This window comes from Citrus sinensis, chromosome 7 (assembly GCF_022201045.2).
Source record: "Citrus sinensis cultivar Valencia sweet orange chromosome 7, DVS_A1.0, whole genome shotgun sequence".
Lineage (NCBI taxonomy): Eukaryota > Viridiplantae > Streptophyta > Magnoliopsida > Sapindales > Rutaceae > Citrus > Citrus sinensis.
In genome coordinates, this window is record NC_068562.1 from 561,161 (window position 1) to 583,152 (window position 21,992).

Genomic DNA, 21,992 nt, shown 5'->3' on the forward strand with positions numbered 1-21,992 from the left:
TGAGAGAAAATTGTCCCTAAAATCACCGCGTCCAGAGATGGCGACCACTACTATGCTGCTTTTCATACTTTGTGCTCTGGGATTGGGATTCGAGTACTTGTTATTCATGTTGCCTTCACTAGTCTTGGCTGGTGAGCTAAGCTTAGCCCTTAAATATTTAAAGAGTCAAGATGACATTGATATTGCAATATGATTAATTTCTTTAATTTGCTTTTTGATCCTGGTTGTGGGACATGGGAAATAATCAGCTTGATTTTAGCATTCGTATGGTAATTTTATACTCTCTGGTTACTTGTGCAACTTCATGAATCATCTGAAACTGGAATGCATTACAACAGATACCTTCCAACTCTTCACTGCTGCCTTTGGTATTTAGAGATAAATTTCTTAAATTCCTCTCCTTAACTAAAATTTTCAAATTTCTTAGAAACGTCAAACAATATTCATCAAAACGTCCGCCGGCATATTTTTGACAAAATCCTAAACTTGAAGACATTTGATGTAAATTTACCCGCTCCCAAATGCATTTAAACTGCTTCTGCAAGAAAGTTTTTCCTTTCATATTTGTACGTCACAAAATGCAAACTTGTACACGATTGTTAGCAATTCAACAGTTAACTTACAACGATATATTTAAGGGTGCGTTTGGGATTAAAGTTGGATAGTTGTAGTTTAAAAGATATAGCACTAAAGTATTTAGTGGACACTAATTATTGTAATTTGAAAGTTACAATATAACCTCTATAAAATTAATAATGTCGGGACCATATAAGTTTATTAATTTAGAGAAATATTAATTAATCGATAAATTAATAATTTATTAACTTATAGAGTGTGTTCACATTACAAAGAAGTAACATTTAATTGACTGAAAATTCATTGCATTTTACAAATATAATCAATAGAATTTAAATAAATTCATTCATCAAATAAATAATATATACTTGATTGAATAAATTCATGAATTTTACTAAATGTATTCAATGAACTAAACTAAATGTTAGTTATTAAATTGTATAAATTGAACTAGAAGAAATTGTTGCTAACATCACTGAAGATCATGCTGAAGATGAAGTTGAGGATGACACAGTACATTTAGAGCTTATTTCGCACACTGAAGCACTCAAGTCATCAACAACACTTCATAATTTTTTATTGCAGTACGAGAATTCAACCCCATAACTTTTAGATGCAATAAGAAAAAATAGAGATGAGATTCAACTAGATTTAAACTTCAAGAAAAAATACGTTACAATAAACTCATATTTTAATAAATTGACATAGTCAGTTATATTTGTAATTTCTATAATTATTAATTTATGATATAAATGGGACCACAAAGTTATATAGGAGTTCTCAGAAAAATTATTATTTTATTAATTTATCGAAATTATTAATTTAGCTTCAGGGCCCAAGTCGGGACTGCAAAAAATTATTATATTATAGAGATTATTAATTTATCGAGTATTAATTTATAGATGTTATACTGTATATTAATATAATTTTTAACTTGTACAATGAAAAATCTATCATATCTTTAATAATTTTATCAAAATTATTATTTAAAATTTATATTTATTACATATTATTAACTTTTATTTCATATTTATAACTTTTTTTCCACAACCTCAATGCCAAACACACCCTAACTCTCGATTGCTAAAAGTATGAGAACAACTCTACATACGGATATTGTTAATTTTAAAATATAGACTTGTATATGGAGAGTCACAAATTATAATTAGGTGATAAATTCGGCCTTAAGAAATTTTTCAAGTGCTTAATGCTCTTGGGATTATTGCTTTTGCTTTTACGGTCCACAACCTCACACTCTTGACATTCGGGTAAATCATCACTTTCGTATGTTACGAGATTCACGTTTGAAGAATTTAGGGTTTACCTTGACCTATGAAAAATCAACATAATTAATTCAAACTCCCTTCCTAGCTACCTACTATAAGCTTATATATATAACTGGTTTAGTTTGGTCTCATAATAATTTTGAAGGACGACGGTTAATCAATTTCAAATGTTGCAGGCTACCATGCCTCCCACAGAAAAGCATCCATCGCACCTGCCAATGTGGAAAAGAGTGATGGTTGCAAACGCACTTATTGCAATGAGTTTATTTCCCATTGCTACGGGTAGCTATTGGGTTTACGGCCGTGAGGTAAATTAGAACCCCCTTGGTTAAAAATGTTAATGAATTATCCGAACTTCAGTGAAATCAAATGACTGGGGTTACCGAATTTGACAGATGACAAAGAGCAAAAGGGTGCTAACTGCTTTCTACCATTTCCATTCGCATGGGGTCTTGCGGTTTGTGTTGGCTCTTACAAGCTTGTTTGTCGTTATTAACGCATTAACCTCCTTCCCAATCTACGCCATGCCGACATTTGATGATCTGGAGTCCAAGTATACAAGCAAGAGCAACAAGCCATGCCCACGGTGGTGCCGCTTCTTGATCCAAGCATTGTTTGGATACACTAACTACTTAGGGGCAGTGGCACTCCCCATTTGCTAAGGAATAGCTGGCTTGGTAGGAGGCTTAACTTTGCCGGTAACAACGGGATATCCCTGCTTCATGCGGCTCAATATTAAGAAACCAGAACTGCATAGCACAAATGTGGTGGCTTAACTGGAGTCTGGGGATATTGGGAATGGTACTAAGCTCTTTGTTGACTGCCGCTGGGGCTTATATTATAATCAAGAGTGAAGTCGACGACAGCTTTTTAAGACCAAGTAATAAGCTGACTGATTACTCAAATTGAAGACTGGAATTGAAGCCAACGTGACATTATTTACCTTCCAAGCAATGGAATAATATCTAGCCCAAATGATTTTGAGATCTGTTCTGCATGCACGCATTGTGAAACCTTTCACACAAAAAACCCATCAGAATTAGAATTTTACTCAGAGAACATCTAAAGCTACAAAAGAAACTGAAAAAATCCACAAACAGATTCTACAGAACCTTTTGTGTTGCCATAAATTGTAGCAAGACCAAATGAATGTACAACCATGGGTTTCAAATATAACTCACTGTAAAATTTAGGGGAAAGCACTAAAGTCAATGATACAATGCTCCCTGATGTCAACAGCAGCAACGACAGGTTAAAAAATCTAAGCATGTGTAAGGTCTAGACTTTTCTTCAATTTCCTGTGCAGTGGGCAACCTTTCCAAATTGTATACGCTAGCTTTAACACAACATAATTTGTAAAGGTTTCTGCAAACTCCATCACTAAAGGGATACACTCGTTCAGGAATCCCCCTGCACACACCAAAAAAAAAAAATTATATTGAATTATTTATTGCTTCCTTTACTATCAATCTTACTATGAAATTCTCTGCTGAATTCATTTTTGGCCGGCACCATAAGATTCACACTTCTTTCATCACACCCCTTTTCTTTCCATAAAGAACACTTGATAGTATGACAAGTAATATAAAAATGCACAGATGTGTAAGAAAATAAACTGACCTCAAATACGGGATGCGTCTACGTCTTACGAGCTCATAGGTAGTCTGATTTGTCAGGATAAGATAACTGCAACAAAAATGACGTCAGAACTAGAATACACATAATCTTTTTCCTTATAAAACTAAACAATGATGCTCTCGGTCTCATAGATGGCTAGATAAGCATCTTTTCTTAGCAAATACATGGGAATACAAAGGCCTCATACTCACCCTTATATTAGGACTTCAGAAGTGGGGTGGTAAGAATAAATAGAGAAACGCAAAGCGAAAAACAAAAAAGTGTAAGGCTAGGCAGCTGCCCTATTCAAGTACCCTCTGCATTCTACCCATAAAGTATTTACTACTTTATTCGGACTCTTCTAGTAGTCAGTTATTTTTTGCCTTTGCCACCCAAAGCCCCATAAAGAAACAGAATAAGATGCCAGCAGCTAGCATGACAAATTTCTATACATTTAATCCAACATGAAACCCATAAAACATGGTGAACCACAATAGAATAGCGTCATTTTGCAAGTAAAATATTAAAAACCACTCATTACAGAAGTGAGCAACTTCAAAATAACACATCAATTCATTCAATTAATAGATTAGGACCACAGAGGAAAGGCACAAAGTCATTCAAGTACAGCCAAAAACAGTGTTGTAATTACTAATTCTAAATATTGGGGTTGAAATAGGAGGCCGAGAAAAGATTCTGCTAAAAGCGTAAATATAAGAATACAATGATGATAGTATATTATAAACAAAAGTTACCTATGAAAAAGGAGGAGGAGGAGCAAAAATATCAAGAAAATTGCCAAAATAATCAGTAGCACAATCATGATTACATCCTTCCACCTGACAATAATTTCATAAGACAAATTCAGATTTAAGAAATGATATAAACAACATGAGACTTTAAGTTCCCTAAAATATAGGTAAATAAAATTTCACAACATAAAGCGCTGCCAATTCCCTAACTTCTTTTGAGGGTGATTTTAGCAAAGCACCAAAGTTCAGGTGTGCTTCGCAAGACACAAAATAAAAATAATGAGACTTCATTTTACAGCAAAGGAAACCTCAAGAAAGACATCATACCAAGCCAGTGCTATATTAGCCTTCAAGTATGCAACATACAAGACGCCAGTCCAAAGGCATAGTGCTGTTTCTTCACAAATGTACCACCTAAGGTAATAAATGCAACAAGAAAAACCAGAGAAAACAGAAAGAAAGAAAGAAATCCTTATAAGAAAAGTTTATCCATATATAAAAAAGCAAAAACAGGTAAATCATATAAACAATAAATGCGCATAATTAATTGGCGGAGTTATATAATACACAACAATTCTTATTCATCAATCATATAACCACGAAAGTATAATTGCATGATATCAATGCTATAGAAAGGTCAAGTCAATCCAATAGATGTACCAACTTGCTTCTCATCATATTCTAACATAACAGTAAATGTGAAGCTAAATGTGTATGCCATGTAATTCTCCATCTCAGTTCTAGCCATCACTATGAAAATGGAATATACCAAGCCTTTGATTAACATCAAGTGAGGAATTACACACTACAGATAGCTATTATAAACATGTTTTACAATGCTGATAACATTTTTAACTCAGCAAAGCAGCACACAACTGAAAAGCATGCACTCAATCACATCTAAGTAAGGGTCAAGTCAATGATAACTTTTTCTCCAATCTCAAACCTGTTAAATTTATTAAATCTACAGCAGGAACAAGGACAATAGTTTTCAGGTGTAAGACATCTCCTCATAATGTACACTCACCAAAATCGACAATGATTACCCAGGCCAACACATGTTCCCAGCCAAACACAATGATGATCAAACTGAAGAACACATCTGTCACAATCATGGCAATGCTTTGCCCGTGGAGGCTGCAATTATGCAGAAGAAAAATTAATAATAATCAGAGGTTAAATCAGCTGCATAATCCAGAGCTCATCAAAGTAACAGGTAAAAGAATGTCAGGTAATCAGCCAGTCAAATAACCTGCCTCCTTTTTGTGATAATATTTAATGAGATAAATCTACTATGCAGCTATGCAAAACATAAGCTTTTTTCAGCAAGCAAAGCCAGATGCCTGAATTGTGAAATCCAAATTGCTAAAACCTTCTCAGAAAATGCTTAATTATCTCAAGGCCCCTATCTACTGAGCAGCTTATTAGCTCATTTAAGCATTCAAATTCTCCTTTTAAGGCACAACTATCCTACTACTTTTCCCTATAGCAAAATTATGGCCAAATGAGATATTAACTGGAAGAATGCAGATCTTATTGCACGGGATGCCTATAAGAACATATAAACAAAAGATATATACATATACCTGTTCGACATTACAGTACGAGCAAGTTAAACTTCTGCAAAAATCAAAGAAGAAACTGTTAGCATACAACATATTATTTTCTTCTCTTTTCCTTCTTTCTAGAAAATGGCAAATCATGCATGGTCTATCCCAATGTAATGATAATTTAACCCAGACTGCAACTTGCAAGCTGATAATTACAGGATTTGAAGTTGCAAGCCACAGTCAAGGAGTGAAGCCACCTCAAAACAATTGTAACTTATGTCACTGCGGTATTGAGCATGGAATAAAATATCTACAGCAAAGCAAAGAACTGTACTACACCAAATGAAGAATGTGCGTTCAAATACCCTACTTGCTCTAAAGCTTCCTCCCTCAAGTAACTCTGTGCTTTACATCACTGCAGACATAATCAACCTTACTCCATGCAGTTGCCAAATTATATGACAGATTAGGGAAGGTTCTTGGTAATACTACCATAAAATTAAAAGGATTACCATATATGATGACTCTCGTGCATTGGATTTAAAATGTAAGAGACTGGTAGTATAACCATGCACGACTACTGAGTATAAACAGATAGGCATATGCATAGATTATATGAAATTCCAGAACAATATATAATGCAATCACAAACCTAATGGATGTTCCAGGAGGATACAGGTCCAGGACTAGCTTTGTCCAAGATGTTGCATTACTTCCTGAAAAACTTCTTCCTGGCCGACTTCCCTCCATGGTAATGACCATGTTTCCATTTTTGCTTGAAGCCGGCTGTCTTTGCTTAAACATTAAAATAATAAAATTAACAAGAAGATGAAAAAGAAAAAAGAATTCAATTCTATTAATGTCTGAATCCCATAGCAGTTCCTGGCATTTTTCAAACAGGAAAATAGAAATTTTTTTTTTTTGAATCAGAGCTTACTTTGAGGTTGTCGAGATCTTTTGAAATAAAGCATTTCTCTCGTTTGCATGTCTCATTGCATCAAGTACATAACTGAAAGCACACAAAACAAGAATAAAAAAACTAAGGCAGAAAATGAGACAAATTACAGATGTCATGTTTCGAAGAAAAAACATCAATATCTGGTTTGAAGGAGAAAAGAATTGCATTGGCATTTACCCAGGAGAAGAACCGGAGGTTATAAAGTATTGCACCAAAGTTGCAACAAACAAAAGCAAATAAAATGTGATATACCTGTAAAATGGTAGTTGAAATATTAATTAATGCTGAAGTTATCGTAAAATTATATGCTAAAGAAATCTGAAAGACTAGTAGGGTTTGAATACGTTTCGGAACATATATTAACACCCTCACTAAAAGCCAATTGAAATTTATTAAATGAATTCCTAACAGAAGACACAAGGCCTAGCTAGTCCTCTCCAGAAACACGTTCGATAAACCATTTGACTATATCAGTCAACCTTTCAATAATGATATGCTTAAAATTTTAAACAAAGTTCAAACATCGTTGAAAGAAGTAGACGCCATGCAATATGCATGAACAAAGATGGACAAAACAACATTTCATCAGTGCATCTAATAGAGTGGCATGCTTTAATGTCAGAGGACAATATTTTCTGCTACACATAGATCTTTGAATTTAAATTGAAACAACTGCCTGCAGCCCTCTAAGATTTTTTCTCTGTTTACAGCTCTTAGATTGCAAGATTGAAGTGAGCACTTATTAGAGAGTTCATCACCATTTAAGCTTCACATTTTAGCATATTTAGGGCCTTCCCCGCGTCTAATACATCCCAACTTAATAATAGCTTTTTATATATCAGTACCATCTCAGTCAGTTTGTAAATGAAATAATGCCCATCCACAATATGAGTTGGTGGTTGGTTTCAAACTTCCTCAGTTTGATTATCAATCTTAAACCTCAATCCCCTTAACTAAGTCCTTAAAGCCCCAACAGTTCAGTCAGATGTAAAAGCACAAATCCAAATCCAGTCTATGTTAACAATAAAATTCCAAATTTAAGTACACAGAAGTAAAAGAACTAACAAGCATTCTTGTCAAAGCAATGCAAAGAAACTGAATTTCAAAATAAATCTAAAGGAAGAAAGAAACCACTATTTCAGAAATTAATACATACCATGGTTCATGCTTTGTTTTCTCTATCAATTCCGAATAAAAAAGAAATATAACACCCACAAATACCAAATGCAGTGTCACTAATGCCGCTTTTAAACCCAATGATGATCTCCGAGCTATAACCAACAATTCGAAACCGGTTATTAGAAGAAAACAAAAATAAAAATAAACTACTACACAAGTTAAAAATCAATTTTTATCCACTTGGAAGTTGAATTTAGTTATTAAAAACTTAGATAGTGTTACCAATTCCAATTTCCTTCACTATTTATCAGGAAGCAAAGAAAAAGCTATAATCCTATGCACTTCAATCAAAACAGAAACAAAAATCGAAACGAATTACACCAGAAAGATTCAATTTTTTTTCTTTTCTAATTTAGAATCTCAAGACACAACGACCTAGTAACTTACACCTTAAAAAAGTAATTTTTTTACCATTTCAACTTTCCTTCAGCTTTTCCTGGGAACCAAACATAGCTTACAATAAAAAAAAAAAAAAAAACACGTACCAGGATCCGCAAGACAAGGAACAAGGCGGAAACATCGGTCGAGAACTGGAGCACATGAGTCGCGAATGGGGCGACTTACAGCCGACAACATCGTCGTCAAATTGAAGACTTGTTATCAGATCATTTAAAGAACAAACTGAAACAGTTAATGATTTTCTTCTTGCTGATGTTGACTCTGCCGTTTTTGTTGCGTCAGAAATTCAGAAAAAAAAAAAACAAGCGTTTTCAAAATGCTTTAGTGGGCGTGTTGTTTTCAATCGCTTTTTCTCGAGAAAGTGACGGAAAATATGGATTAAACTCTGAATGTGGATAAAAATTAATCCCCAGTTCAAGAGTGGCACTCCGAGAAGAACCTGTAGGCCGTAGCACCCAATTGATATTTGTATTTGAATAATAACATTATAGTCCCTGTTTCTTGACGAATTCACTAATTAAAACATAATTTGTAACTTTACAGCACACTCCTCCTAGTCATGCTGTGTTCTGTCCATGGAAGTTGATAAAGTCACCTATATTCATTGTTTATCTTCTATACTCTTCATTCAAATCGCCACAATAATTACTTAGCCCTTCAAATAGATCTTATTTAAATAAAATTTTTATTAGTAAAGTTTTTATAAGTAGAGTTTTTAAGAAAAAAATTTTAGTTATTTGATTGACAATGAGAGCTTTTATTAAAAATCGTTAATAAATAAGTTTTTTTAAAGTTATATTAAGAACATAATGGAATAAAAGTATCAAATAAGTAAATAATATTTTAAATATTTTAATAATTTAAAAAAAAAACTTTTCAACATCTACTCCCAAAATCTGTAATTTTAAGCTTCTACTAGTAAAAAGAAAATAACTAATCTACTTTTTAAAAACTCTACTAAAAATTAAAATAAATAGCAACAAAAAAACTTGAAAATAGTTTATGAGATTAAAATAAGCACTTATAACCATTAAATAAATAATGCCAAATAGGTAAAAATAATTGTATGCTTAAAGAATCACATTAAGAAATAAGGTAAATTTACAAACTTTATATATTTGATTCGAAGTCTTAAATTTAATAAACTTAAAATACATTGTACAATTTTAAACATTTAGTTGATACATAGTCACATAGTGAGATGTAAATGGACACTTTTTTTTTTCCTTTTATAGGGATATAAATGCACAGTTAGTACTTGATTAATTACATGGTGCGTGACATGAGGAAATCAAAATATATTCTTTCATTTTTTTTAAATATAAATTTGAAAATATATTAAACTAAAAAAGGAAGAGTTACAAAAGTATCTCCAACAGGAGATTAATATATAAGTGATATTTGAGATAGTCTCAAATATTTTCAAATAACTTTTATAACTATTCATTAGTAGACAATCCCATCAAGTATCTAATAAACAAAACAATCCTAAATTAGCCAAGTTAACTGCCACATATTGTCTTTCTTAGAGGATATATGGGTACACTTAAAAATCACATTTTTAATTAAATTGTAACTATTGGTCCATCTATTATGAAGGCACATGGAGGAGCAAAACTTAGATTATGAAGACAACAGTAGTTGAGTCACTTTCTAACCAACCAAACGGTACATAATACCACCTGTCACTAAATTCTCAATGCCCTGTTAATAAACATAACATTAGGTGCTCTTGTATAAAATCTTAAACTATATCGATATTGGTAATTTTAGGAAAAAGAGAAGGTATCTAAACGTTATTACTCTTTTGAACTCGTTATTGGCCCATGAACTGTTTGGTTCTTCTCTTAGCCCAATGACCCGGTCTTTATACTGAATTGAGAAAATGATTTTTTTTTTCCAAATTGGTTTGCTCTTAATTTACGATCGTTTATTTATTTATTAACAATAATGTTAATGTCCAACAGTTGAAACCTTAATTGTGTTTCAACTATTATGTACTATTTATTTATTAGGTAATGAATTTTATAATTAATATTCTACTATTAAATAGATGAATGTTATATAATATATTTAAGACTTAATTATTGTAACCTCAAATATTATTCTTGTTTTTTTTATTAAAAAAAAGTCTATAAATTTAGCTAAAATTTGTCCATATATACAAATATATTAAAAGTTTGATACGCGTAATATAAGTAGTAATTGGTTTGAAAAATAATTTAAAATTATTGGTGGATTAGGTACCCATAATTAACAAGTGTCTACCGATCCACTAAAATTTAAAGAAGTCTAAAAGCCTCGAGTGATCTCGCACATCACACACGTAAGGTAACAGCTCAAACGCAACTCCTCATGAGTCTTTGTAACAGGAGTGGTTGTCAGTTCGTAATTTAGCGCTGATCGGCCCAAAAAAAGATAAAAATTGAAAAAATCAGACCAAGTAAAGCCATCCGACAAACAATGAATGGCGCAGTAATTGTCGGCAGCACAGTTGACACCGCCTACTTATTTTATTTTTATTTTTATTTTTTGAATTTAAACTTTTCAGCAATTCACTTGCAGGGATTGAATCTTGGGCCAGCAGCCTATTCTTTCATTTCATTCCAAGTATTAAAAAAAAAAAAAAAGTTACATAGTTCATTGAGATTTTAACTTTTCAGCAGTTAACTTTAATGAATTATTGATTCTAAGGCCACCAACTAATTCTTAATGTCAATTTTGGAAGAAATTTACCATCTGCACTTCCAACAGAAAAGAATTGTACACCACTCAGAGTGCGTATAAAGTGTTTATGCTTGGAATTTCACTTAGGAATATATACAAGCGAGCTCTAGCTACCTCAAATGCAAAGAAATGTTGTAAAGGAGAATGAGTGCTTTATGGAATTTTCCCCAGATTCTCAAAGACATCTTTGTGGTAGCATAGGAGAAATCTAAGTTGCCACGTAAAACAAAAAATAAACTACAAATTACTTTGCAAGTAAGAATTGCGGGTGATATTACAAACAGACACAAGTTAAGTTACTGATGGCATCCAACGATTCATTGTTCTAGGTTAATTCTTGTTTTTTGTAGTCTTAATTAAACACGGAGAGACAGCGACGTTTCTTGAGCAGGCGAACAAACGTTTCAACCTATGATGTATTTTTGTTGCGATACGTATAATTTTGAGATTCAAGAACGGATCGAAGATACCTGAAACACGGCATGTGTCGCCTCTAGAATATTTGCACCAACGAGTTTCTTCCTAAGGTAAAGAAATAATCGCGCAAATAATATTAATCTATATGAATTTTGTCTTCTCTATTGATTGTGGCCTTAACTAAGCATCCAAAGATTATATAATGTTTAGGGAAAAAAAAAAAAAAAACTTCGTCAACCAATATTAAGTTAAATTAAATTAAATTATGCAGAATATTAAAAAGAAGAAGAAGAAGAAGAAGAAAATAGCTGCGAGGACGATAATGAGAATACAACTTTGACGATATTGGTGATGTTAAGCGTTATGGACTTATATCTGTTTACTAATTTCAGCAACGTGAAGTAGCATGTATCCATTTGTCGGTGCATGGATTATGATGCATAAAACATACTGTATATTTAATTTTTTTAAAAAAGTAGGGACTTTCAATAAAATCAAAGTCCTTGTTTAATTACCGCCACATAACATGCTGTAATTATGAGTCAGTGACAAAATTAATCATATCGCTACCCTTTTGTTTATTACTGTGACTTTTCATGTATAAATATCTATAAGGGCAAGTGAGTAACACAAAGATATACAGTGTACAACATAACTTGGAAAATATTTTGAGCACATGGCCAAGAAGTATACATGGTGTTTCCTTCTTGTTTTGATGTCAATAGCCATTGTGGCTGCTCATATTGGTGAGACGGCAGTGCCAGCAGTATTCATATTTGGTGACTCAACAATGGATGTTGGCACTAACAACTTCTTACCAGTGAGCCAAGAAATTAAAGCAGATTTCTATTATAATGGAATTGATTATCCTTTTTCTGAGCCCACAGGAAGGTTTAGTAATGGCTATAACACAGCTGATCGAATAGGTATGTATGTATATCTATGTATAAACCTATGGATTGAATGATTTTTCTGTTTTTCCTTTATATACGTACATTGATATTTTAGATAATTAGTGTGTTTTGTTGATCTGAATCAGTGAAGCTGTTGGGTTATAAGAAGAGTCCACCTTCATTTTTCGCTCTTTTGAACGATTCCCCCACTTTTAAAAGGAATATACTTGAGGGTGTCAATTTTGCTTCTGGAGGCTCAGGAATTCTTAACACAACGGGACTTGTATATGTAAGCTAATTAAGCTTTCCACTCTTGCCTTACTTTCAGTTGAAAATGACCGGGATTAATTATTCAACCGTCCAATGTAGTGCAAGTGACACAAATGTCAACTTATATAAGTAAGGCTCTAGAATTTAAAATTTTAAACAAAATGAAAACAGATGTATGGGGTATAAAAGAAGTGGCAGACATAACTCAGTGTGAGAGAATCCAGAATGGGTGTGTCTGAAAGCAACAAGCTGCTTCATTATTGATTCTTTAATATTGTTCAAATAAGTTATAACCCCTGGTAAATTAAAGAATAATATATTAATCATAAACTAACTTCAAGTTGTACAAATAATATCATATTGCTGTTCATAAAGTACAGAACAATTTCATGTCATTGGGGGAGCAGATCAACCTATTTGCGACTGTGCTGGGCAATATCACAGAGCTATGTGGACCAGCAGCAGCTGCTACATTGCTTTCAAAATCGTTGTTCATCGTTAGTTCAGGAAGCAATGATATCCTCGAACAACAGCGCTCCCGCGCTCCTCTATCTCCAGACTTCCTAGACAACCTCCAGTCCACCTACGCCGACCATTTAAGGGTATCTTCTTTTCTTTTTCATATTGGCTTATTGGCTTAGGTGGCATTTATTTTTATTTTTAAATTTAAATAGACTTAAATTAGTTTGGATTTTTTTTATCCAATTAGTTTGGATTTTGAATACATTTAAATGTCTGAATCCAAAAGACATGTTTGGTTCTTAATTTGAATATCTAATAATAAGTATTTAGTCATTTGTTTTTTCAACTCAGAAAGTTTGAAAACCTAATACTTTTATATTTGTGCCCTTACAAATTTTAAATTTTAAATGTTAAATGAATAACAAATATCTCAATAAATATAAATAACATAGTGTTTTATTAAATCATGTTCAAGTGAATAAAACCCTTAGAACATGGTAATCAATTTTATTGTAGTTTATGATGTACTATATGAAAAATATCAAATAAAATGTATATGTGTCTATGTGTGTGTTGTTATTCTATAATGTGGATGTGAAAGTGTGGATTTCATGTGAATTTTCTATCACACTATAATAGTGTTTTTGTTCAATTAGTGAATCCACCCAAAATCTGCGATTAGGCATCCATACCTTAAAATTATTATTATTATTATTATTATTATTATATAGCACCAATCTGTTCAGGATCTTACATTTTATTAAAGTGGAGAAAGTTATCAAGTCATATATATTAATAATGCATATGTACGTATATAGCGATTCCATTATATATTCCACAATAGCTATAGAATGAAAGATCTAAAGATACCCTGAAATTTATATTTATGCAGAGTCTATACAATCTGGGAGCCAGAAAATTCGCCATTATAACTATTCCTCCAATTGGTTGCTGCCCGGTAGAACGTTCTTATAATGGTAGTGAGTGCCTTCAGGGAGCAAACGAGTTTGCTCGACAATTCTACAATGCAACTGAGACCCTCTTACAACAATTGAGCTCTCAACTCTCTGCAATGAATTACTCTATTGGAAATTCATTTGGATTGACCCTTGATATCATGGGAAACCCTTTAGCCTTTGGTAACAATTAAGCCTTAAATATTAGCTTCATCCAATTAATTCGCCTTCCCTGGATTTAATTGTGCTTAAATTAAAATTGAATTTTTTTTTTGAATTTTAAATTTAAATCTCTTTCTTTAGGTTTCAAAGAAATCAGGAAAGCTTGCTGTGGAGACGCAACAACTATGTGTAATCAAACGGCCAGCCTTTGTCAAAATCGTGATGAATATTTATTCTGGGACCGATTTCATCCAACTCAGAAGACTGCAGTATTGGCAGCTCTAACATTCTTTGGAGGATCTCATCGATTTGTGAAACCTGTAAACTTTAGTACGCTGGCCGCCATTAATATTGTTTGAGATTTTATTATTCAGGCGCTGCTGCGTTGTAATTTCTCGTTTCTGAAATCAACTATGTCATAGCACAGAATAATAATGTGCCTGCTGGCTTCTTAGGTATGAATTGTAGCTTATACCATGCATAGAGAGGGGATCTTACTTAAAAATAAAAAATAAAAAAAATTGTTAACTTTTAATTATTTATTTAATGATTCCGTATTTCGTTCAATTCAGCATGTTTCTATTTGTTTGGCCTGTTATTCAGTGGAATTTCTCGTTGTTCTCAAGATCTTCAGACAAGAGTGATGCCAAAAATGTTGCTATAATTCTGATCCAAAGTATCTTGCTTCATGAAACTTGGAATCTACATTGTTCGTCTGTTCTCTTAGGATTTTTTGTTTTCATCGATCGCCTTTTTTTTTTTTTCACTTATTTAACTTTTAAGGTCGAAATCTTCAGGATTGCATAGGCATACAATTAATTGACTAATTATCAGAGAGATACTGTAATTGAATTCGCTGAATATTGCCACTTGAGTAATCCGCCAATCTGCCAAAACACAACCACTCTCTGTGAGCTTTTGGTAGAATTTCATGCAGTTGGTCGGAAAAGTCTCTATCTTCCATTGCTAATTTGGATATAAATCAAAAGTAAGAATATATTTTATTTTGGCAATCAGGTTTGTAAATCTAGCTATTTGGAATAGTAAAAATTTTTGTGTTGAAAATAAGAGATTTAGTTTTTAAACCCGCTCACTTGGGTGGATAGAGAATTAGGTCACTATTAAACTAAAAAGTTTTTTTTTAAAAAAAAATAATTTGCACCCACCCTTTCATATGTGAATAGGCATGTATGTTTTTTTGACTTCATCATTAATTATTGCTGCTGCTTATGAGAGTAGGCATCCGAGTCAGTTAAAACATATCAAAGGCATGCATGTTTGTTAAAAAAGCACACAAAATTGACACTTATGCTGAGCATCTATATGTGCCACAAAACTATATATATATATATATTTTTAATTTTTTTAGTTTAATGGTAACTTAATTCCCTATTCACATATGCAAAAATTTAATCCATTACTTGAAAAGATTGAATAGCCAAAAAATTTAATGACGAAGTCTTCAAGATTGCATAGCAGAAAAATATAATGACGAAATCTTCAAGACTGAATTCTCCTAAAATTTTGATTTATTATTGTCCACTAAAATTATTGACTTCAAAAATTTACCGCATGCTGGAAATGGAAACAATTTTTTTTTAGAAACGGTCATTATGAATAATATTTTAAAGAATAATAATAAAAATCTCAGCACTTGGACTTCAATTCGTAATGGTTTATTAGTAATTTTGCAAAGTATGAAATTCATAATCCAATTGATTCTTATTAACATCTTTTGGGCCCGTTTGGGATTGCGGTTGAAATTTAATAAGTTGTTTATTTCATAATTTTCGATAAAAATAGTGTTTAGTAAATTTTGTAAAAGCAGTTTATTTCATAATTTTCTCCATTTTATCAGCAGTTTTTAAAAGCAAGTAAGGGGTTGCTTTTCATAAACAGCTTATTTAATAAGCTATCATATTTTTTTAAAATTCTTATTATAACCCTAGATTTTAATAAAAAGATAATTATATCTTATTTATCCATACACCCTAATATATAAATCATACATTTATCTTTATCATATTTTATGTAACAGATTATAAAGTTTTTTAGATTTTTTTAATTGAGTTTTTTTTAATGTAATTTTACATATTTAAGAAAAAAGATATGTCTAAACAATTTTATTAAACACATTCTAAAAATAAAAAGTAATTAAAACTTATGTCTATTTTGGTCATTATATAATAAAACAACACTTTCGTAATAAAATTTACCAAACACATACACTCTACTTTTCAAATTCACAGCAACTGTAATAACATAATTTATCAAACACCAAATTACTTTTTTAATTAGTAACTTATTTTATCTGCACAGCACAAACAATTTATTTCATCAACTTCTGCAATCCCAAACTAGCCCTTTATCTTAATGACCGAAACTAGCTACATTGCAAGTTAGATTCTTATTACATGGTTGTTTAAGAAGTGTATGTAACAAAAAAAGAGTATGCACAAAGTACCAAAAACGTTTTCAGTATTTGGCACACCTTACAAGATTAGACTGAATTCTATATAGGGAGCTAGCTACGGTACAGATTCTGTAACATACAGACCAGGTTAACCAGCTCCCAGTGGTGCCATTTGCTTGCTTTGTTTTCACATGGTGGGACACGTGGAGTGCATGGAGTGGGGGATGTATGTTACAGAATCTGTAAGATAGACTTCTCCTCCATTATATAGATATTATAATTGATATTTAAATGTCAGAGTATTACATGAAAATCTTCTTGAAGTGTCATGTAATTGATTTTTCAACAAAAAAAAAAGGAAAAAAAGAAAGATTATGTAAAACAAATTCCAAACTCAAAAAAGGGGGAGGACACTATCTTCTTTGATCGTCCCCCACAAGTCATGTTATTCCAATCTCTAAAAGCCAACATAATCTGTAATCGGCGTACAATCTGTCCATATCCCAAGCTTTTACTATCTTTTAAGAGAGTCAAATTCAAGGGAGAGGTCTGACCATGAGTGGACAAAGCATGATGGAACATCACTAGCTACGGTTTCACAAGAGTAAATGAAGTCATTAGCGGACAATTGATAGAAAGGCGCATCCATGAATATAAAGGCTTTCATATATATACGAAACAATTGAATCAATAATGTCCCATGTGTTCCCATTATTAAATTCCATCTCTTTGAAATCAAGTGTGTAGCAATTATATTCGAAAAAGAAAAAAAAAATGTAGCAATTTTTCCCATTGAAATTGAATGACTCGATGAGTGGTACCAAATTTTCAATCAACTTTCAACACATTCTCATATGGTCACTCTCGCATCTACAGCGTAGGATATGCGACTTCACCACAACATGCTTTTATAGTTGTTAATAACTCCAGTTAGACCAATTTTACCCTTGTAGTAATTTGAGAAAATCGCTTCATAAGCATATCCCATAACCCTCATTTAATTTTTTTTTGTGTTCTAGTGATCATATGCTATTTTTTATGTTATTTTTTTATGCACATATTATTCTCAAGTATATTTGTGTGCTTTTCGCAAACATTAATCCTATCTACCTCTTTTCAATTCCGACAAGCCTTGCAGTTGCAGCTAGCTCATTAGGATGCACATTAGTTAGCCAATCAATTAATATACAACCCGAGAAACTAATTAGTGGGTTAAAAGCGTTTCGCTTAAGATTTTGATCAATTAGCCAGATTAAACTTTAAAAGCTACTGTATATATGGCCCAAACAATATGTAACCGCAGAATAGAATCATCATCAAGAATTTAAAAAAATTAACCTAATTGAATCTTGTGCAATCCTGCGTCATAAACACGCCATGATCACCCAGACCTTATTCTCAGTTAAGAAACTCAAATACGAGAGAGAAAATTTGAGCATGAAGGGACAAGATGGGTGGACAAAGCATGATAGAACATCACTAGAATCAAATTCACATGCACAAAATGAAGACATTAGCGGACAAGAGCGAAAGGCCCCTACTTCAATTATTATCATCACTTTCTCACCAAGGCTGCTTCCGTATGAGACAGTTTCATGTCCTATGCCCACTATCATGTATTCCACCTCTTTCTTCACCATGTAATTGCCATTAGTCTTCTTTCAAATCAATTGTTTTTAAATTTTCCCTTTGAAATTGGAATTTCACACAGTGAATGCTATCAAATGTCCAATGGACTATCGGCAGCTTCTCACCCACACACTTTTAAACTTTCTTCTTCACCATACTCAATGAAATCTACAACCTAGTATGACTTCATTACCATCATTAGCTTTTAGACTTGAAAAGATTCACTCCATCATCCTAACAAAGTGCTTTCCTACGCCCACTTTCCATATTCTTAATCTAATCAATTTTTTTTTTTTATTTAAACAAAAAGTGCCCTTCTAGTTTGCCCGAGAGTAGTTGGCGGAATGGGTATATCCACAGTTTGCTCTCAGAAGATCTGGACTTAAATTCTCGCTGGCACCTCTCTTTAAATGAGAATAGCCTTTAACCCGCCTCGAACAAGGGCACAAACATTTCATCCAAATTTTTCTAAAGCAACCTTAGTTAAACATCTTTGTTCAGCACCCATATCAGCTATATAAAATAGTTGGAATACATAACAAATTGTCATGTATGTTAAGTGATTCCTTATGTATTCATCTTATTGCCACTTGTACATACAAATTAACTTAATTTGACTTTGTAAGTGTAACGTTACTTTTGATAATAAATCTCAATAGTTAAAAGAGAGAGAAAAAGAAAATACGCGAGCAATTGCTTTATAAATCTCAAATAAGTCCAATTAATTTCACTCTCAATTAAAACTCATCTGAACCATTCTTCTTCCTCTCCTTTTACGCTCTAAGGCCGAGAGTTAGTAACTTGTTTCCCTGCCATGGACAAAACCACTCACTATTGGATAAAACTACCAAAAGATTTACGAGTATCGATCACAAAACGCCTCACAAGAAACGAAATCCTTGTCCTAAGAGCCACTTGTAACAGGCTTCGTTACTTAGTCCCTTTTCCTCAAAGGCCCGTGTCTCCAAACTCAACTCTCAACATCCCATCTCCTGTCAGTAGCGCGGTTTGTGATTCGAGCCTTCTTTCACTCACACAGTCAACTCTTTACATCATTCGACCAATTTATAACACACCTGCAGTTGCAGGCTGCACGTGCATGTGGTTGGTTAATGTTGAGGAGTTGAATTCGGGAAGAGTTCGAGTCAAGGATCCGCTCACTGGAGCTCTTTTCCGAAACTTGCCTAACAATAGCTTACCCAACTCTTTAAACCTTCTGGATTATCGCGTTACCGAAATAGCCCAGTCCTATGGTCTTGGATTAGCTAGTGATCATGATGACTGTAAAGGCCGTAATGCTTATTTTGTTCAGAAAGTGGTCGTTTCACCTTGTTTCGAAGATGATAGTTTCACAATCATGGCTATATATTCAATGAAGAAACTCGGCATTTGGCGCAAGAACGACCCGAATTGGACTCAGATACCCATTGGTGATGGTAGAGTTTACGTTGAAGACATTGCTTTTCACAAAGGCAAATTCTACGCTTTGAACCAGACAGGCCTCACTATAGCCGTAGAGCCAAAGTCTTTCGAGGTCAACGAAATTGTGGCTCCGAATCCCAAGTTCAATGGCACTGGGATCAAGCATTTGGTAAAGTCATTTCAGGATTTGTTTTTAGTTTTTAAGCAGATATATTGTCACGACAACGTCGAGATTAACTTCGAGGACGAGGAGGAATCTGAACGTTATCTGTACCCGGTACGTGTTGATGTCTTTAAGCTTGATGAAGAAATTAATCAGTGGGTACATGTTGTTAATGGATTGAAGGACACTAGTTTTTTTGTGGACAATGCTTGTTCCTATTCCATTTCAACTAAAGAATTTCCTGCCTTTAGAGAAAATTGTGTCTACTTAATCGATACTTTGTTCATTAAAGATTATGATAACAAGTACCCCGGATGGTGCACTGGAGTCTATGACTTGAAAGATGGTACCGTCGCACCGCTCTCAAATTTTCCAATTTATTCCAAAAATTTTTGGCCACCTCCATCTTGGTTGAATACTAATGTAAGTGTTATTTAATTTACTTATTGTTATGTCTCAATTATTTGGCTTTAAAACTTAGGTTTTTTAATATTCATACTTGTGATAATTTGAAATTTTGTTGTTTTAGGGATCAAGAATTGAAGATGAAGAGTGTACGAGTTCATAAGGCAACAATGTGCACATGTATCTTCGGTCGAGTAAAAGATTTACTTTTAATTGCTTTTGTATTTGCAGATTCAAATTAGCCTTTGGTGAAATAGCTGCGGTGCTAGCTGGTACTCGTTTCGAGGTGATCTGTTCACTTCTGAGGTTGGCAGTATTGGCAACATAAAATAAATATGCAACAAAAATTTATGCACTTTTCGACTCTGGTAGACTCTGTGATTAATATATAATAATAGCAGATGGCTTATCGTGTAGAATAAGTTATCAGTTATAATCATGTGAAATAAGGTGTTGTAAATGTCTATTTTCTGTTGTAATTCGTAGTGTTTTTTAAATCCAAATGTAAATAGTCTGAAATGAATCATATTTTATAAAGATTATTTTGTATAGTTAGGATACTATGTGGCATAACATTTAGATTACAAACTTCATATACATATTTTGTAAATGTATCATTACTCTTGTTTTAATAATAGTCTCCAACTGATATAATCTCAATGAAATCTTCAATTTTATGTATGCTATTTTTCATGTCATGTATAACAGATCAATAATTCTACTCTTTTGAAATGATGTCGCAAAATATTTCAAGCCAAATTGCATATCTCTCATCAATATAGTTGAATGATGAAATTCTATAACTTTGACAAACAGAATTAAATCTCATTGAAGTGATTTCACCCGAAATTTTAATTAATCGGATGATAGTCTAATGTGTGATATATATAAATTGACAGAATTTGCATAGCAATAAGGCAGGTAGAATAGTGTAATTTGCCAAACCAGTTGTGCCCTTAATTATATAAGCCGCATTTTCCCAAGCTTTCAAATTTTAACATTTCCTGCCATTTCTTCACTTCTGATATTGTTTTGTATAAATTACAAAAACAAAGTAAAGTCAAATAACTTAGAAAGGAAAAGAGACTAGGGAAGCAAATATATAGGTGAAAGAAAAGAGGTTACAAGGAAAATTAATTCCCTTATTTGGTAGGGAAATTGACGGGGCTTGACAGTCATTTTTATGAAAATTTATCAGATTTTTAACCAACTGAAGTCTGGATAAATGTTTCCAAGTGTATGTTTACTTTTGTGTTTTCATGGATTTGCCATGACCTTGCAAAGAATCTCCCATTAACCATCACGTTTGCTAGAGTAGATAATGGCTCTCTCTTTTTTTTGTTGTTTCAATTGTTCAAAGGTGATTAATAGTATTTTTTTTAGTGGGTTACAATCTATAGATATTTACTATCTAAGGTCTATTAGGAGTCTAAAATTATATACTTACATTACAATTAAAAGATCTACCAAGTATAATTCAGAAATCTATTCTAAGTAAATGCAAAGATCTCTACCCCGAAGCACAGTGAGATATCCACCTCTATAACAGTTGACATGTCAATCTCTTATTCTATTAAGGAATAATTTTCCTTGATTCTATACGCATGTAAATGACAGTGTATTGCATACTAGAACAAGTACTGTATACTAGATTATGTACTAGAATAACTCCCTATAAAATAATATTGTAGATTTTAATATCAACAAACTAGCTCATCTGCCTTAAGGCTCGTTCTAATGATTTTTAAGTAGTTTT

General features: G+C 32.7%; 3 protein-coding genes across 5 annotated transcripts; 2 read left to right on the forward strand and 1 right to left on the reverse strand.

Moving 5' to 3' along the window:
• Positions 1 to 2,111: 2,111 nt before the first annotated feature.
• On the reverse strand, positions 2,112 to 8,758 carry LOC102622197 (protein S-acyltransferase 10). 3 transcript variants are annotated; one of them, XR_369452.4, is made up of 13 exons: positions 8,404 to 8,758; positions 7,896 to 8,010; positions 6,917 to 6,991; positions 6,719 to 6,790; positions 6,434 to 6,571; positions 5,818 to 5,851; positions 5,259 to 5,368; positions 4,559 to 4,645; positions 4,235 to 4,318; positions 3,483 to 3,548; positions 3,044 to 3,272; positions 2,806 to 2,876; positions 2,112 to 2,611 (listed from the first exon to the last, which is right to left on the reverse strand). XR_369452.4 is itself a non-coding variant. In XM_006466984.3 (11 exons), the coding sequence occupies exons 1-11, from the start codon at positions 8,492 to 8,494 to the stop codon at positions 3,095 to 3,097; spliced, it is 1,050 nt and encodes a 349-aa protein (XP_006467047.1). In that variant the 5' UTR covers positions 8,495 to 8,757; the 3' UTR covers positions 2,944 to 3,094. The 3 variants fall into 3 exon arrangements, 1 of the variants encoding a protein (XP_006467047.1); XR_369451.4 differs by having other exon boundaries at positions 2,112 to 2,876; XM_006466984.3 differs by lacking the exons at positions 2,112 to 2,611; positions 2,806 to 2,876 and having other exon boundaries at positions 2,944 to 3,272; positions 8,404 to 8,757.
• Positions 8,759 to 12,137: 3,379 nt separating this feature from the next.
• On the forward strand, positions 12,138 to 14,563 carry LOC102621906 (GDSL esterase/lipase At4g16230-like). The gene is made up of 5 exons (XM_025101223.1): positions 12,138 to 12,387; positions 12,501 to 12,643; positions 13,032 to 13,226; positions 13,979 to 14,225; positions 14,346 to 14,563. Exons 1-5 carry the CDS (start codon positions 12,138 to 12,140, stop codon positions 14,561 to 14,563), a joined length of 1,053 nt encoding a protein of 350 aa, XP_024956991.1.
• A 4,393-nt stretch (positions 14,564 to 18,956) lies between these two features.
• On the forward strand, positions 18,957 to 20,797 carry LOC102608852 (F-box protein SKIP23-like). The gene is made up of 2 exons (XM_015525127.3): positions 18,957 to 20,254; positions 20,361 to 20,797. Exons 1-2 carry the CDS (start codon positions 19,061 to 19,063, stop codon positions 20,397 to 20,399), a joined length of 1,233 nt encoding a protein of 410 aa, XP_015380613.1. The 5' UTR covers positions 18,957 to 19,060; the 3' UTR covers positions 20,400 to 20,797.
• Positions 20,798 to 21,992: the final 1,195 nt, after the last annotated feature.